At 46.4% G+C, this 16,748-nt stretch overlaps 1 protein-coding gene across 2 annotated transcripts; it reads right to left on the reverse strand.

Moving 5' to 3' along the window:
- Positions 1–11,650: 11,650 nt before the first annotated feature.
- Positions 11,651–14,083, reverse strand: LOC123084783 (uncharacterized). 2 transcript variants are annotated; one of them, XM_044506297.1, is made up of 2 exons: positions 12,803–14,083; positions 11,651–12,038 (listed from the first exon to the last, which is right to left on the reverse strand). In XM_044506297.1, exons 1-2 carry the CDS (start codon positions 13,962–13,964, stop codon positions 12,016–12,018), a joined length of 1,185 nt encoding a protein of 394 aa, XP_044362232.1. In that variant the 5' UTR covers positions 13,965–14,083; the 3' UTR covers positions 11,651–12,015. The 2 variants fall into 2 exon arrangements, with proteins under 2 accessions (XP_044362232.1, XP_044362231.1); XM_044506296.1 differs by having other exon boundaries at positions 11,651–12,080.
- Positions 14,084–16,748: the final 2,665 nt, after the last annotated feature.

Here is a 16,748-nt window from a genome sequence, read left to right on the forward strand (position 1 = left end):
CTAAGGATGTGTGTGTGTGTGTGTGTGTGTTTGTAGAGGGTCACTAATTGCATATCGATAACCGACTCACAACTAGGGGGTGTGTCTTTTTGTCAAGGGTCCCCGGTTGCATGTCGACCATCAACTCGCAACTAGGAGGCGTGTGTTTGTTTGAGAACACCCAGTTGCAACTTGACCATCAACTCGCAACTAGGGGTGTGTGTATGCGTCTTTTTGTGAAGGGGTCCCCAGTTGCAAGTTGACCATCAACTCGCAACTAGGGTGTATGTGTGTGTGTGTGTGTCTCTTTTTGTCAAGGGTCCACAATTGCATGTCAAGCATCGACTCGCAACTAGGGGGTGTGTGTTTTGTTGAGGACACCTAGTTGCAAGTTGCCCATCGACTCACAACTAGGGTGTGTGTGTGTGTGTGTTTATTCGTGGCCCCCAGTTGCATGTTGACCATCCACTCGCAACTAGGGGATGTGTGTGTGTGTGTGTTTTATTCATGGCCCACCATTGCAAGTTTACCATCAACTCGCAACTAGGGTGTGTGTGTGTGTGTGTGTCTATGTGTGTGTGTGTGTGTCTCAAGGATCCGCAACTGCATGTCGATAACCAACTCGCAAGGGGTGTGTGTGTCTTTTTGTCAAGGGTCCCCAGTTGCATGTCGACCATCAACTCGCAACTAGGATGTGTGTGTGTCTCTTTTTGTCAAGGGGTCCCCAAGTTCATGTCAAGCATCAGCTCACAACTAGGGTGTGTGTGTTTTGTTGAGGGCAACCAGTTGCAAGTCGCTCATCGACTCGCAACTAGGGGTGTGTGTGTGTGTGTTTATTCGTGGCCCCCAGTTGCAAGTTGACCATCCACTCGCAACTAGGGGATGTGTGTGTGTGTGTGTTTATTCGTGGCCCACAATTGCAAGTTTACCATCAACTCGCAACTAGGGTGTGTGTGTGTGTGTGTGTGTGTGTCTCAAGGATCCGCAACTGCATGTCGATAACCAACTCGCAACTAGGGGGTGCGTGTGTGTGTGTTTTGTTGTGGCCCTCAGTTGCAACCCGCTCATCGACTCACAACTAAGGATGTGTGTGTGTGTGTGTGTGTGTTTGTAGAGGGTCACTAGTTGCATGTCAATAACCGACTCACAACTAGGGGTGTGTGTGTGTCTTTTTGTTAAGGGTCCCCGGTTGCATGTCGACCATCAACTCGCAACTAGGAGGTGTGTGTTTGTTTGAGAACACCAAGTTGCAAGTTGACCATCAACTCACAACTAGGGGTGTGTGTGTGCGTCTTTTTGTCAAGGGGTCCCCAGTTGCAAGTTGACCATCAACTCGCAACTAGGGTGTGTGTGTGCCCCTTTTTGTCAAGGGGTCCCCAAATGCGTGTCAAGCATCGACTGGCAACTAGAGGGTGTGTATTTTGTTAAGGACACCCAGTTGCAAGTTGTCCATCGACTCACAACTAGGTGTGTGTGTGTGTGTGTGTGTGTGTGTGTGTGTGTTTATTCGTGGCCCCCAGTTGCAAGTTGACCATCCACTCGCAACTAGGGGATGTGTGTGTGTATGTGTGTTTATTCGTGGCCCACCATTGCAAGTTTACCATCAACTCGCAACTAGGGTGTGTGTGTGTGTGTCTCAAGGATCCGCAACTGCATGTCGATAACCAACTTGCAAGGGGTGTGTGTGTGTGTGTGTGTCTTTTTGTCAAGGGTCCCCAGATGCATGTCGACCATCAACTCGCAACTAGGATGTGTGTGTGTCTCTTTTTGTCAAGGGGTCCCCAATTGCATGTCAAGCATCGGCTCGCAACTAGGGGGTGTGTCTTTTGTTGAGGGCACCCAGTTGCAAGTTTCCCATCGACTCACAACTAGGAGTGTGTGTGTGTGTGTTTATTCGTGGCCCCCAGTTGCAAGTTGACCATCCACTCGCAACTAGGGGATGTGTGTGTGTGTGTGTGTGTGTGTGTGTGTGTGTGTGTGTTTTATTCATGGCCCACAAATGCAAGTTTACCATCAACTCGCAACTAGGGTGTGTGTGTGTGTGTGTCTATTTGTGTTTGCGTGTGTGTCTCATGGATTCTCAACTACATGTCGATAACCAACTCGCAACTAGGAGGGTGTTTGTGTGTGTGTGTTTTGTTGTGGCCCCCAGTTGCAACCCGCTCATCGACTCGCAACTGAGGATGTGTGTGCGTGTGTGTTTGTAGAGGGTCACTAGTTGCATGTCAATAATCGACTCACAACTAGGGGTGTGTGTGTGTCCTTTTGTCAAGGGTCCCCGGTTGCATGTCGACCATCAACTCGCAACTAGAAGGTGTTTGTTTGTTTGAGAACCCCCAGTTGCAAGTTGACCATCAACTCACAACTAAAGGTGTGTGTGCGTGTCTTTTTGTCAAGGGGTCCCCAGTTGCAAGTTGACCATCAACTCGCAACTAGGGTGTGTGTGTGTCTCTCTCTTTTTGTCAAGGGGTCCCCAATTGCATGTCAAGCATCGACTCGCAACTAGGGTGTGTGTGTTTTGTTGAGGACACTCAGTTGCAAGTTGCCCGTCGACTCGCAACTAGGGGTGTGTGTGTGTGTTTATTCGTTGCCCCCAGTTGCAAGTTGACCATCCACTCGCAACTATGGGATGTGTGTGTTTGTGTGTGTTTATTCGTGGCCCACCATTGCAAGTTTACCATCAACTCGCAACTAGGGTGTGTGTGTGTGTCTATGTATGTGTGTGTGTCTCAAGGATCCGCAACGGCATGTCGATAACCAACTCGCAAGGGGTGTGTGTGTGTATTTTTGTCAAGGGTCCCTACTTGCATGTCGACCATCAACTCGCAACTAGGATGTGTGTGTTTGTTGAGAGACCCCAGTTGCAAGTTGACCATCAACTCGCAACTAGGGGTGTGTGTGTGTCTTTTTGTCAAGGGGTCCCCAGTTGCAAGTTGACCATCAACTTGCAACTAGGGTGTGTGTGTGTGTGTGTGTCTTTTTGTCAAGGGGTCCCCAGTTGCATGTCAAGCATCGACTCGCAACTAGGGGGGTGTGTTTTGTTGAGGACACCTAGTTGCAACTAGCCCATCGACTCGCAACTAGGGGTGTGTGTGTGTGTGTGTTTATTCGTAGCCCCCAGTTGCAAGTTGACCATCAAATCGCAACTAGGGGATGTGTGTGTGTGTGTGTGTTTACTCGTGGCCCACAATTGCAAGTTTACCATCAACTCGCAACTAGGGTGTGTGTGTGTTAAGGGTCCGCAACTACATGTCGATAACCAACTCACAACTAGGAGGGGTGTTTGTGTGTCTTTTTGTCAAGGGGTCCCCAGTTGCAAGTTGACCATCAACTCGCAACTAGGGTGTGTGTGTGTGTGTGTCTTTTTGTCACGTGGTCTCCAGTTGCATGTCAAGCATCGACTCACAACTAGGGGTGCGTGTGTTTGTTGAGGACCCCTAGTTGCAAGTTGACCATCTACTCGCAAGTAGGGTGTGTTTGTGTGTGTGTACCTAGGGTCCCCAATTTGTATGTCGATAACCGACTTGCAACTAGGCGTGTGTGCGTGTGTGTGTCTTTTTGTCAAGGGCTCCCCAGTTGCATGTCAAGCATCGACTCGCAACTAGAGGGGTGTGTGTTTATTGAGGACCCCCAGTTGCAAGTTGCTCATTGACTCGCAACTTAGGATGTGTGTGTGTGTAGAGGGTCACTAGTTGCATGTCGATAACCGACTCACAACTAGGGGTGTGTGTGTCTTTTTATCAAGGGTCCCCGGTTGCATGTCGACCATCAACTCACAACTAGGAAGTGTGTGTTTGTTTGAAAACCCCCAGTTGCAAGTTGATCATCAACTTGCAACTAGAGGTGTATGTGTGTCTTTTTGTCAAGGGGTCAGTTGCAAGTTGACCATCAACTCGCAACTAAGGTGTGTGTTTGTGTCTCTTTGTCAAGGGGTCCTCAATTGCATGTCAAGCATCGACTCACAACTAGGGGGTGTGTGTTTTGTTGAGGACACCCAGTTGCAAGTTGCCCATCGACTCGCAATTAGGGTGTGTGTGTGTGTGTTTATTCGTGGCCCACAATTATAAGTTTACCATCAACTCGCAACTAGGTGTGTGTGTGTCTTCTTGTCAAGGGTCCTCAGTTGCACGTCAACCATCAACTCACAACTAGGGGGTGTGCGTATGTGTTTTGTGTGGCCCCTGGTTGCATCTCAACCATTGACTCGCGACTAGGGTGTCTGTGTTTGTTGATGACCGCTAGTTGCAATTTGGCCATTGACTCGCAACTAGGGAAGGGTGTGTGTTTTACTGAGGGTCCCAAGATACAAGCCCACCATCGACTCGCAACTAGGAGGAGTGTATGTGTGTGTTTTTGTCGAGGGTCCCCTATTGCATGTCGATAACCGACTCACAACTAGAGTGTGTGCGTGTGTGTGTGTGTTTTTGTCGAGGGTCCCCAGTTGCATGTCGATGACCGACTCGCAACTAAGGTGTGCGTGTGTGTGTGTATCTTTTTGTCATGGGTCCTCAGTTGCACGTCAACCATCGACTCGCGACTGGGGCGAATCGTACTTGTTTGTTGTTGCTCCAGTTGCAAGTCAACCATTTACTCGCAACTAGGGGACGTATGTTTGTAGCGGCCCTAGTTGCAAGTCAGCCATAGACTCATAATTGGGACGCGCTGTAATTTTTTTGTAGTTACCCTAGTTGTAAGTCAACCGCCGACTTGCAACTAGGGGCGTATGTTTGTAGGGCCCCGGTTGTACATTTTTTCAGACACATATTTTTTGTATATTTTTTCTAGTACGTGTTAAACATCTTTCAAATACCAGGACGAACATTTTTTTAAGTGCTATCAACATTTTTAAGTTGCACATACATTATTTTAATGCACGGTGAATGTTTTATATTTTTTGACGAAACTATATTTTTTTTGGAAAATATGCATTTATATTTTTCAGAAACTACAAACAAAAGTGTGAAAAACAATAACTGGACGATTCAACATGTACATAACCAAGCAGCACGTATTAACATTTTTTGTTGAGGGCACCCAGTTGCAAGTCGCCCATCGACTCGCAACTAGGTGTGTGTGTGTGTGTGTGTGTGTGTGTGTTTATTCGTGGCCCCCAGTTGCTAGTTGACCATCCACTCGCAACTAAGGGATGTGTGTGTGTGTGTTTTTATTCGTGGCCCACAATTGCAAGTTTACCATCAACTCGCAACTAGGGTATGTGTGTGTGTGTCTTTGTGTGTTTGTGTGTTTGTCTCAAGGATCCGCAACTGCATGTCGATAACCAACTCACAACTAGGGGGGTGCGTGTGTGTGTGTTTTGTTGTGGCCCCAAGTTGCAACCCGCTCATCGACTCGCAACTAAGGATATGTGTTTGTGTGTGTGTGAGTGTGTGTAGAGGGTCACTAGTTGCATGTCAATAACCGACTCATAACTAGGTGTGTGTGTGTGTCTTTTTGTCAAGGGTCCCCGGTTGCATGTCGACCATCAACTCGCAACTAGGAGGTGTGTGTTTGTTTGAGAACACCCAGTTGCAAGTTGACCATCAGCTCGCAACTAGGGGTGTGTGTGCGCGTCTTTCTGTCAAGGGGTCCCCAGTTGCAAGTTGACCATCAACTCGCAACTAGGGTGTGTGTGTGTGCCTTTTTTTGTCAAGGGGTCCCCAATTGCGTATCAAGCATCGACTGGCAACTAGGGGGTGTGTGTTTTGTTGAGGACACCCAGTTGCAAGTTGTCCATCGACTCGCAACTAGGGGTGTGTGTGTGTGTGCGTGTGTGTGTGTGTATTTATTCATGGCCCCAAGTTGTAAGTTGACCATCCACTCGCAACTAGGGGATGCGTGTGTGTATGTATTCGTGGCCCACCATTGCAAGTTTACCATCAACTTGCAACTAGGGTGTGTGTGTGTGTCTCAAGGATCCGCAACTGCATGTCGATAACCAACTCGCAAGGGTGTGTGTGTGTGTGTGTGTATTTTTGTCAAGGGTCCCCAGATGCATGTCGACCATCAACTCACAACTAGGATGTGTGTGTGTCTCTTTTTGTCAAGGGGTCCCCAATTGCATGTCAAGCATCGGCTCGCAACTAGGGGGTGTGTCTTTTGTTGAGGGCACCCAGTTGCAAGTTTCCCATCGACTCACAACTAGGGGTGCGTGTGTGTGTGAGTGTGTGTGTCTATGTGTGTGTGTGTGTTTATTCGTGGCCCCCAGTTGCAAGTTGACCATCCACTCGCAACTAGGGGATGTGTGTTTGTGTGTGTGTGTGTGTTTATTCGTGGCCCACAATTGCAAGTTTACCATCAACTCACAACTAGGGTGTGTGTGTGTATGTGTCTATTTGTGTTTGTGTGTGCATCTCAAGGATCCGCAACTGCATGTCGATAACCAACTCGCAACTAGGGGGTGCGTGTGTGTGTTTTGTTGTGGCCCCCAGTTGCAACCCGCTCATCGACTCGCAACTGAGGATGTGTGTGTGTGTGTGTGTGTGTGTGTTTGTAGAGGGTCACTAGTTGCATGTCAATAATCGACTCACAACTAGGGGTGTGTGTGTCCTTTTATCAAGGGTCCCCGGTTGCATGTCGACCATCAACTCGCAACTAGAAGGTGTGTGTTTGTTTGAGAACCCCCAGTTGCAAGTTGACCATCAACTCACAACTAAAGGTGTGTGTGCGTGTCTTTTTGTCAAGGGGTCCCCAGTTGCAAGTTGACCATCAACTCGCAACTAGGGTGTGTGTGTGTGTCTCTTTTTGTCAAGGGGTCCTCAATTGCATGTCAAGCATCGACTCGCAACTAGGGTGTGTGTTTTGTTGAGGACACCCAGTTGCAAGTTGCCCATCGACTCGCAACTAGGGGTGTGTGTGTGTTTATTCGTTTCCCCAGTTGCAAGTTGACCATCCACTCGCAACTAGGGGATGTGTGTGTTTGTGTGTGTTTATTCGTAGCCCACCATTGCAAGTTTACCATCAACTCGCAACTAGGGTGTGTGTGTGTGTGTGCGCCTATGTATGTGTGTGTGTCTCAAGGATCCGCAACGGTATGTCGATAACCAACTCGCAAGGGGTGTGTGTGTGTGTGTGTCTTTTTGTCAAGGGTCCCTAGTTGCATGTCGATCATCAACTCACAACTAGGATGTGTGTGTTTGTTGAGAGACCCCAGTTGCAAGTTGACCATCAACTCGCAACTAGGAGTGTGTGTGTGTGTGTCTTTTTGTCAAGGGGTCCCCAATTGCAAGTTGACCATCAACTCGCAACTAGGGTGTGTGTGTGTGTGTTTCTTTTTGTCAAGGGTTCCCCAGTTGCATGTCAAGCATCGACTCGCAACTAGGGTGTGTTTGTTTTGTTGAGGACACTTAGTTGCAACTTGCCCATCAACTCGCAACTAGGGGTGTGTGTGTGTATATGTTTATTCGTGGCCCCCAGTTGCAAGTTGACCATCAACTCACAACTAGGGGATGTGTGTGTGTGTTTATTCGTGGCCCACAATTGCAAGTTTACCATCAACTTGCAACTAGGGTGTGTGTGTGTGTCAAGGGTCCGCAACTACATGTCGATAACCAACTCGCAACTAGGGGGTGTTTGTGTGTCTTTTTGTCAAGGGGTCCCCAGTTGCAAGTTGACCATCAACTCGCAATTAGTGTGTGTGTGTGTGTGTATTTTTGTCACGGGGTCCCCAGTTGCATGTCAAGCATCGACTCACAACTAGGGGTGCGTGTGTTTGTTGAGGACCCCTAGTTGCAAGTTGACCATCGACTCGCAAGTAGGGTGTGTTTGTGTGTGTACCTAGGGTCCCCAATTTGCATGTCGATAACCGACTTGCAACTAGGGGTGTGTGTGTGTGTGTCTTTTTGTCAAGGGCTCCCCAGTTGCATGTCAAGCATCGACTCGCAACTAGAGGGGTGTGTGTTTATTGAGGACCCCCAGTTGCATGTTACTCATCAACTCGCAACTTAGGATGTGTGTGTGTAGAGGGTCACTAGTTGCATGTCGATAACCGACTCACAACTAGGGGTGTGTGTGTCTTTTTATCAAGGGTCCCCGGTTGCATGTCGACCATCAACTCACAACTAGGAAGTGTGTGTTTGTTTGAGAACCCCGAGTTGCAAGTTGACCATCAACTCGCAACTAGAGATGTATGTGTGTCTTTTTGTCAAGGGGTCCCCAGTTGTAAGTTGACCATCAACTCGCAACTAAGGTGTGTGTGTGTCTCTTTATCATGGGGTCCTCAATTGCATGTCAAGCATCGACTCGCAACTAGGGGGTGTGTGTTTTGTTGAGGACACCCAGTTGCAAGTAGCCCATCGATTCGCAATTAGGGGTGTGTATGTGTGTGTGTTTATTCGTGGCCCACAATTGCAAGTTTACCATCAACTCGCAACTAGGTGTGTGTGTGTGTATGTGTGTGTTCTTGTCAAGGGTCCCCAGTTGCACGTCAACCATCAACTCACAACTAGGGGGTGTGCGTATGTGTTTTGTGTGGCCCCTGGTTGCATCTCAACCATCGACTCGCAACTAGGGTGTCTGTGTTTGTTAATGACCGCTAGTTGCAATTTGGCCATCGACTTGCAACTAGGGAAGGGTGTGTGTTTTATCGAGGGTCCCAAGATACAAGCCCCCCATCGACTCGCAACTAAGGGGAGTATATGTGTGTGTTTTTATCAAGGGTCCCCTGTTGCATGTCGATAACCACTCACAACTAGAGTGTGCGCGCGTGTGTGTGTTTTTGTCGAGGGTCCCCAGTTGCATGTCGATGACCGACTCGCAACTAAGGTGTGTGTGTGTGTATTTTTTATCATGGGTCCTCAGTTGCACGTCAACCATCGACTCGCGACTAGGGCGAATCGTATTTCTTTGTTGTTACTTCAGTTACAAGTCAACCATTTATTCGCAACTAGGGGACGTATGTTTGTAGCAGCCCTAGTTGCAAGTCAGTCATGGACTCACAATTGGAACGCGTTGTAATTTTTTTATAGTTGCCCTAGTTGTAAGTCAACCGCCGACTTGCAACTAAGGGCGTATGTTTGTAGGGTCTTGGTTGTACATTTTTTCAGACACATATTTTTTGTACATTTTTTCTAGTACGTGTTAAACATCTTTCAAATACCACGACGAACATTTTTTTAAGTGCTATCATCATTTTTAAGTTGCACATACATTGTTTTAATGCGCGGTGAATGTTTTATATTTTTTAACAAAACTATATTTTTTTGGAAAATATGTATTTATATTTTTCTGAAACTACAAACAAAAGTATGGAAAACAATAACCGAACGATTCAACATGTACATAACCAAGCAGCACGTATTAACATTTTTTTATCCAGAAATATTTTTTACCATACAGACACTTTATATTCTCTAACATGTGTAATTCACCCAAAAGAACAGAGAAAACTAAAAATTAAATGTAAAGGAATGGAAAGCTTGCTTCCATCGCTTTTTTTTACCAGATGCGTAACTAGCCCTTTCAGTTCTAGAAGAGGTAATACGTTACGTATTAGCTTCTTTTTTTCTGAGATAGAATAATGTGTAGCTTAGCTGGCTGGGGTAAGAACGTGCACTGTATCGTGTTGCTGCGTAGCGGGCAACCTGTTCTTTTTTTAGCATCAGTACAGACACAAGCGCTCATATACACGCGCATACACTCACCTTTATGAACGCACACACGCACACTCTACCCCTATGAGCACCTCCGAGAGACTGAGCCGGCATATCATCTTGAGATTTACGAAGTCACCGTAGGCGCCTCGTCGTCGACGGGAACGTCTCCTCCCACTGAAAGCGCATCGCCGGAAATCCTGAAATAAATCCAGAAATAATGCGAGCACCAGGATTTGAACCCTGGTGGGTTGGAAATACCACTGTCCACCTAACCAACTCAACCACAGGTTGATTCGCGGACAACCTGTTCTTACAACTCGCTTCAAGCGAGAAATATGTGCGCTAGTTTTGTTGTCCGGGCTGGGTCCCGTCAGGCTGGAGTGATTACCCGGAACAAATAAACAAACCCAAAGCAAACAAAAATAAACAAACTAATAAAATGGGCCACAAACAATGATGATGTCATACTTAGATATGACATAGTTATGTCACATCTAGATGAGTCCTAGACACACCCATCTAGATAATCCTAAAGAAACTACTGTAAAAAAAAGTGGAATGAATTAGAAATGGTAAATCCTATCTAAGCAGAAAATGGTAAGAAAAACAAGGATTATCCATGGCCCTTAAGAAACTCTTGTTCCACTAGGGAAAAAAAAAACTAAATTCTTGTTAAATACTCCCTCCTTCCCAAAATATAAGGCGTGATTGACTTTGCACGGTCTTTGATGCATGACTTTGACCACCAATATGTATATCAATGTATATAGATTGAACATATATAATTGTCTTGCAAAATGATTTTATTTCATATGTCTGTATACTAATTTTATAGACATACAATACGTGAAAATCATAGTCAAAGTTGCGCAATGAAGACCAGAAAAGTCAATCGGCGCCTCATCTGTGTGGCTTTTTTTTGTTCCTCAAAAAAAATGTGTGTGATTTTTTTTTCTTTTCCTTTTTCCAAAAAGAGGGAAACCCGACAAGTGTATGAATGTGACTACCAGAACAAAGTGAGGGTGGCTCATCACACTTACAGATAATTGTTACTTGAAATTTCTCAGTTAACTCTTAGAAAGGTTATTTGTCAGCTTCTAGAGAAAATAGCGAAACCGACCCCAGATTTCATAACTTGATGAGTAATATTAGCTGCTTTTTGGGGTGCTCTCATAAAAGTCGAAATCCATCTAAATAGTGCAACAGCATGTGGCTGCCATCTCAGAAAATTTAATTCTAAATTCTATAAATACTCAAAAAAAAAGGAAGACACATTTGGATATGGATGGTAGCTTGTCCATATTTTATTTTATAAAAGATGTCTCATTATTCACACAAACATTCTGAGTTTACAAGATTATGGATAGAACTATGGGTACAACGGCGATACACCGATTTAGCAGTGTTCACTCGATCTAGCCAACATATGAGCCACCTCATTAGCACTATGGCTTACATGAACAAAAGAAAGCAGAAGTACTAGCCAGCGATCTGATCTCGCAACAATTGAGCCTGTAGCAGACCTGCCTCTAACAGCAGCATTCAAACTTCGTGATCAGAGTAAGACAATAAGACTGGAAGGCCAAGGTTCCATATTCAGGACATGAATTTAATCTATTATCGGCATCAGATTTTGTCTTGCTTTGTTTTCAAGCTGTGTATTTAACTTATAGTACTACTTGACATGTTTTCTCTATGTCATTTCGGTATATTTGTCAGCTCTGCATTACAAATACAAAGATGGAACTCCAAACCAGTAGCAAAACACATATTGTGCCTTGTGTACTCAAACACTCCGATTATTTGTCATGGTGCAAAAGAATATGGTTATAGGTTGAATACAAAGAATATGGCCAGTCTATACTCCAACTCTAATGCCATGGCTGGCCATAAACATTGCCCTATTGTGCGACATCGAAATGTCATCGAAAGAGGTTGTGCAGTAGCTGCACCAATACTCAAGTTTAATGGCTAATTTTACAGAACAACTAGTCATTCTAGCATCTCGGTCTTGATACAATTTATTAAACCACCCCCGCAAACGACATGGGTTTATCTTCGAGCACTGCACAACACAGAAATATAGAATGCCCTTCCAGAGAGCGACTCAGCCCAGCTTATCACCACATAGATATCTTCGTCCTCTGAAAATTTAGGTACGTACATAAGTCTACACTCATCAGTTAACCGATCATGTTCTTCATGCACTAATACCGCTTCCTTACATTCATTTAGGTGAAGCATCCCTGCTGGGGCTACAGACACAACGTGACACACGCAGCTCGGACGAACAAACTCAAGTTTCGGCGCAGGCACACATAGGCCAAAAGTGCATCCATTGTAACCAAACTGTCCAACACAACCAGCAACAGAAGACACCGAAGTTCACTTCAAATTCTTCCCAGGCAGCAAAAGTAAACAGACCGATCATCTTGACGCCATTTGATTATATCGCTGCAGCGCCAACAACTGCGATAGAAGTTTAGTCAGAGGTCGGCAACCGCCCCCATTCTGCACCATAAGAAGACGAGGCTTAACAAGATGATCTTATGAGTAGAAGAGGAGCATACTTTGCCCCTCAAAACAATTTCAATTATAGCTGTCCAAATCAACCAAGCAATAACAGGAGGTATCCACATCACAACCATTCAATCTGGAACTACTGCAATACTGGAGACACGTAGCAACAGAACTTTCCCTTGGTAAGTGTTTGAGACTAGGTTATCCTACCCAAAAGACCACAAGGAGGTCTGGGTATCCGAGACCACAGCAAAGCACTGGTTACTTAACTACACTCTCTGTTCCTAAAATAAGACGTTAAACTGCCAAAACGTCTTATATTTAGGAACAGAGGGTGTACTTTACAGATTGCTATTGGCAATGCTAGGGCCTACTCAACAAGGCTCCAACTAGATTAACCTATCCATTAGGCCTAATTAGAGCAACATATCTACTAGAGCAGCTAGTGAAACATACAGGACCAACTATGCAATCAGCATGGAGCAGATATGTTGATCCGCACAAGGCTGATTCCACACAAGAAACAACTACTGAGAAATGTGCATAAAAATGTCTATCTAGCTACTGGGAACCATACATACAAATGTCTATCTAGCTACGCAGAAAAGTGAAAAGAAAAACTCAACATACTCATCACAGTAGTCAATGGCGTGTTTCGTCTTCATGACTTCATGTGCATATTTACAAAACAATACAAGGGTAGTTTGTTGTACCTCTAGTGTAGAAGCACATGTATGGCATGATTTTGCCGAGGCTTGGCTCTCTGTCCATGCTCTTGATTCGGCCCGAACTGAGCTCAACTGTGTACAACCCAGCCTTTGTACTCAGGAATATGACACCAACACCTTCTGCAAAACCAACCACCGACACGTCCAACAAGGCATAAGCAGAGAGCTTTGGTGCGAGCTCAATGCTCCTGCGTCGCGCCAAAGCCGTAGTTCTATCAGGACGGACACGGACCTCCATTAACCATATGTGGAGCCTAGGCTTCAGCACCGTCGCGAACACGAGCAGGCCGCCCTCCGCTCCCACCAGTCCAGCAAACGGCGCACGTATCACCGACAGTTTTTGCTCACCCATGTCATACTCCAAGACACTGTCGCTCTGCTCACAGGGGAAATACACCTTGTTTCCCACAACTGCATTGTGCCCGGTCATCTCGATGACATTCGGTTCCTTGACGGAGATCATGCCGCTCCATTTACGAGTCGCCGATGAGTAGACGGAGGCAAATGTCATCTGCCGTCCCCTGACGGAGCCCACGAGGGCCACGAGGAAAGGCCCGCCGTGGCAGTAGAGGTGGTCGCAGCCGTCCTTGGCACAGAGCACCGCGGCGTTCCAGGTGACGTCCTCGTCCTCATCATCGTACTCGCCCCAATCCTCATCAAACCGGCCATTCCAGATGATGCGGCGGCAGGCGGGGTCGGCCTTGATCCTCCACCGGTCGTAGGTGACGAGGTCGCAGATGACGAAGTCCTCGCACCTCTTGGGGGTGTGGAAGAGGACGAGGCCGTGGCGGGAGTCCATGGCGGGCCAGTGGCGGCGCTCGTGGCACGCCGGCGGGCGGAAGGACGCGGTGGAGACGAAGTTGGAGACCAGGTACTCCTCGTGGCGCCTGCGCCACCCCCTGCCCCACGGCCTCTCGTGTCTCTTGTTGTGGAGGAAGCCCAGCATGGGCGGCGCCCTGTGGAAGGCACGGTAGCCGCGGGCGAAGGCGGCGTCGGAGAGGATGCGGTGCCAGGTCGGGCAGACGGCGGCGGCGCGGACGAGGCTCTTGGGGTCGTCCGGCGGGATGCGCAGGAAGATCTCGCTCATGGAGTCGTCGTCCAGCGCCGGCGGCGAGTGGCGGCCGCGCTGCGGCGGTGGGGGGCTCATTGTGAGCGGGGATTGGGCCGCCGTCGCGTCGCCGGATTGGGGTTTGGGTGGAGGATTTTGGGGGGAGTGGAGGTAGTGGAGTGGAGAAGCGCCGCCCAACGGCCGTGGTGTGGACTGTGGAGGGATTTCATTAAAAAAAAAGATCACGGGGAGTGCAGGTAGGGAATTTTCTTGGATCTTGGGTCTTGATGGGCTGGCGTGAGTTGTCATACACATGAGAAATGGGCTGGACCGCTAGGCTACTGCCTCTTGCTCTCGAAAAGAAGCAAATGCTGTTGTCTAAAAAAAAGCAAATGTTTTATGTTTGTTACTTCTCAAAAAATGTTTTATGTTTCTTTTCTTCAGTGATAACTATGAGGCAACACAATATGACGGTTTAATAAACTATGAGAAACCCCACAAAGAAAATTAATTATGAAAAAAACTTGATTTTGCGGTATTATTATCACACATGACACATCGTTCATTGCCCTTGTTAATGGAGTGGAAATAGTACAAGATATATGCATCCTCGTAGTCGCGGACAGCTCGAAAAGCAAAACATATTTCTTTCTACCTCTTTTTCCTTATCTAATGATGGTGAACGTATGGCTTGCCAATGACATGCGTATATGAAACCACGACAATGGCTGAATAAAAAGATCAGCATAGCTGAATAAAAAATGATTAGTCAAGGATTGTGACGCTCGATCATCGACGTAGGAGAGGGCACAAGGAAAATGACATCATGAAAAAATCAGAACAAAAACTAATGGCGAGACAATAACAGAGGTAGAAATTAAGTCACTTTGACACCTTGCAGGCTAGGCATTTTTTAAACGGACTGACTCCACCACCAATTTCAATCTAGGGGTTCACTCTCCAAAGATGCTAGAAAAATAAATTGATCATTTAAACATTTAATACCTAGCAAACATGGGAGTCGTCTTTTGGACTTACAGAAATCTCAGAGTTTGATCAAAATGGTTCTTGTCCATTAATCACAAACACTAATTTATGTAGAAGGACACAAGTCATAGCCGTTGTGATGCACAACCCCTCTCCATTGTTTCTTCATCATATTGCCTCTAGTATTTAACCGCCCTCAGAAGGCAAGCCACAAGAACACCCGATGCCGGTTGGGGATGATTTAACCGTCCTCAGAAAGCAAGTACCGAATCAATTAGAGCGAGCCAGCCTCCCTAGGATAGGAAGGTGGCAAGGAGTACTCGGTGGCAAGCTAACCTAACAACCTCTTATCTACCTTGTGCATAATCGGCATCAGCAAACCATGAGAGATCTTCTGCGTGGAGAGGGGTAGGCCTAGGTATGTTGATGGGAAGTTAGAAATAGGACACTGCAGAAGGCCAGCCACCCTCTGGCTGCTAGTGTCATCCATGCAAATAGGTATGAATGTGCTTTTGCTGAAGTTGATATGTAGCCCAGTGTAATATGAGAAAGCGCAGAGAACCGTCTTAATAATCTGAGCCTGCTAAAAATCACCTTGGATTAGAAGTAGCACGTCATCAGCGTACTGCAGAACATGCAAAAAAACACATCTGCACTGAGTGGGTGATACGTCCATTTTGCATCATGCTTTTATATCGATATTTATTGCATTATGGGTTGTTACTACACATTATGTCACAATACTTCTGCCTTTTCTCTCTTATTTTACAAGGTTTACATGAAGAGGGAGAATGCCGGCAGCTAGAATTCTGGGCTGGAAAAGGAGCAAATATTAGAGACCTATTATGCACAACTCCAAAAGTCCTGAAACTTCATGGAGGCACGTTTTGGAATATATTAAAAATATTGGGCGAAGAAAGAACCAGAGGGGGGCCACCCACCATCCACGAGGATGGGGGGCGCGCCCCCTGCCTCGTGGGCCCCCTGGCAGGCATCCGGTGCCCATCTTCTGCTATATGAGGTCTTTCGTCCGAGAAAAAATCATAAGCAAGCTCACGGGACGAAACTCCGCCGCCACGAGGCGGAACCTTGGCGGAACCAATTTAGGGCTCCGGCGGAGCTATTCTGCCGAGAAAACATCCCTCCAGGAGGGGGAAATCATCACCATCGTCATCATCATCGATCCTCACATCGGGAGGGGGTCAACCTCCATCAACATCTTCACCAGGACCATCTCCTCTCAAACCCTAGTTCATCTCTTGTACCCAATATTTGTCCCAAAACCTCAGATTGGTACGTGTGGGTTGCTAGTAGTGTTGATTACTCCTTGTAGTTGATGCTAGTTGGTTTATTTGGTGGAAGATCATATGTTCAGATACTTTATGCATATTAATACCCCTCTGATTATGAACATGAATATGATTTGTGAGTAGTTACGTTTGTTCCTGAGGACATGGGAGAAGTCTTGCTATAAGTAGTCATGTGAATTTGGTATTCGTTCGATATTTTGATGAGATGTATGTTGTCTCTCCTCTAGTGGTGGCATGTGAACGTCGACTACATGACACTTCACCATTGTTTGGGCCTAGGGGAAGGCTGATACGTCTCCAACGTATCTATAATTTTTTATTGTTCATATTATATCCTGTTTTGGACATTATTAGGATTTATTATACACTTTTATATTATTTTTGGGACTAACCTATTAACCGGAGGCCCAGCCCAGAATTGTTGTTTTTTGCCTATTTCAGAGTTTAGCAGAAAAAGAATATCAAACGGAGTCCAAACGGAATGAAACCTTCAGGAACATGATTTTCGGAACGAACATGATCCAGAGGACTTGGACCCTACATCAAGAAAGCAACCAGGAGGGCACGAGGTAGGGGGGCGCGCCTA

This window comes from Triticum aestivum, chromosome 4A (assembly GCF_018294505.1).
Source record: "Triticum aestivum cultivar Chinese Spring chromosome 4A, IWGSC CS RefSeq v2.1, whole genome shotgun sequence".
In the NCBI taxonomy this organism is placed as follows: Eukaryota; Viridiplantae; Streptophyta; class Magnoliopsida; order Poales; family Poaceae; genus Triticum; species Triticum aestivum.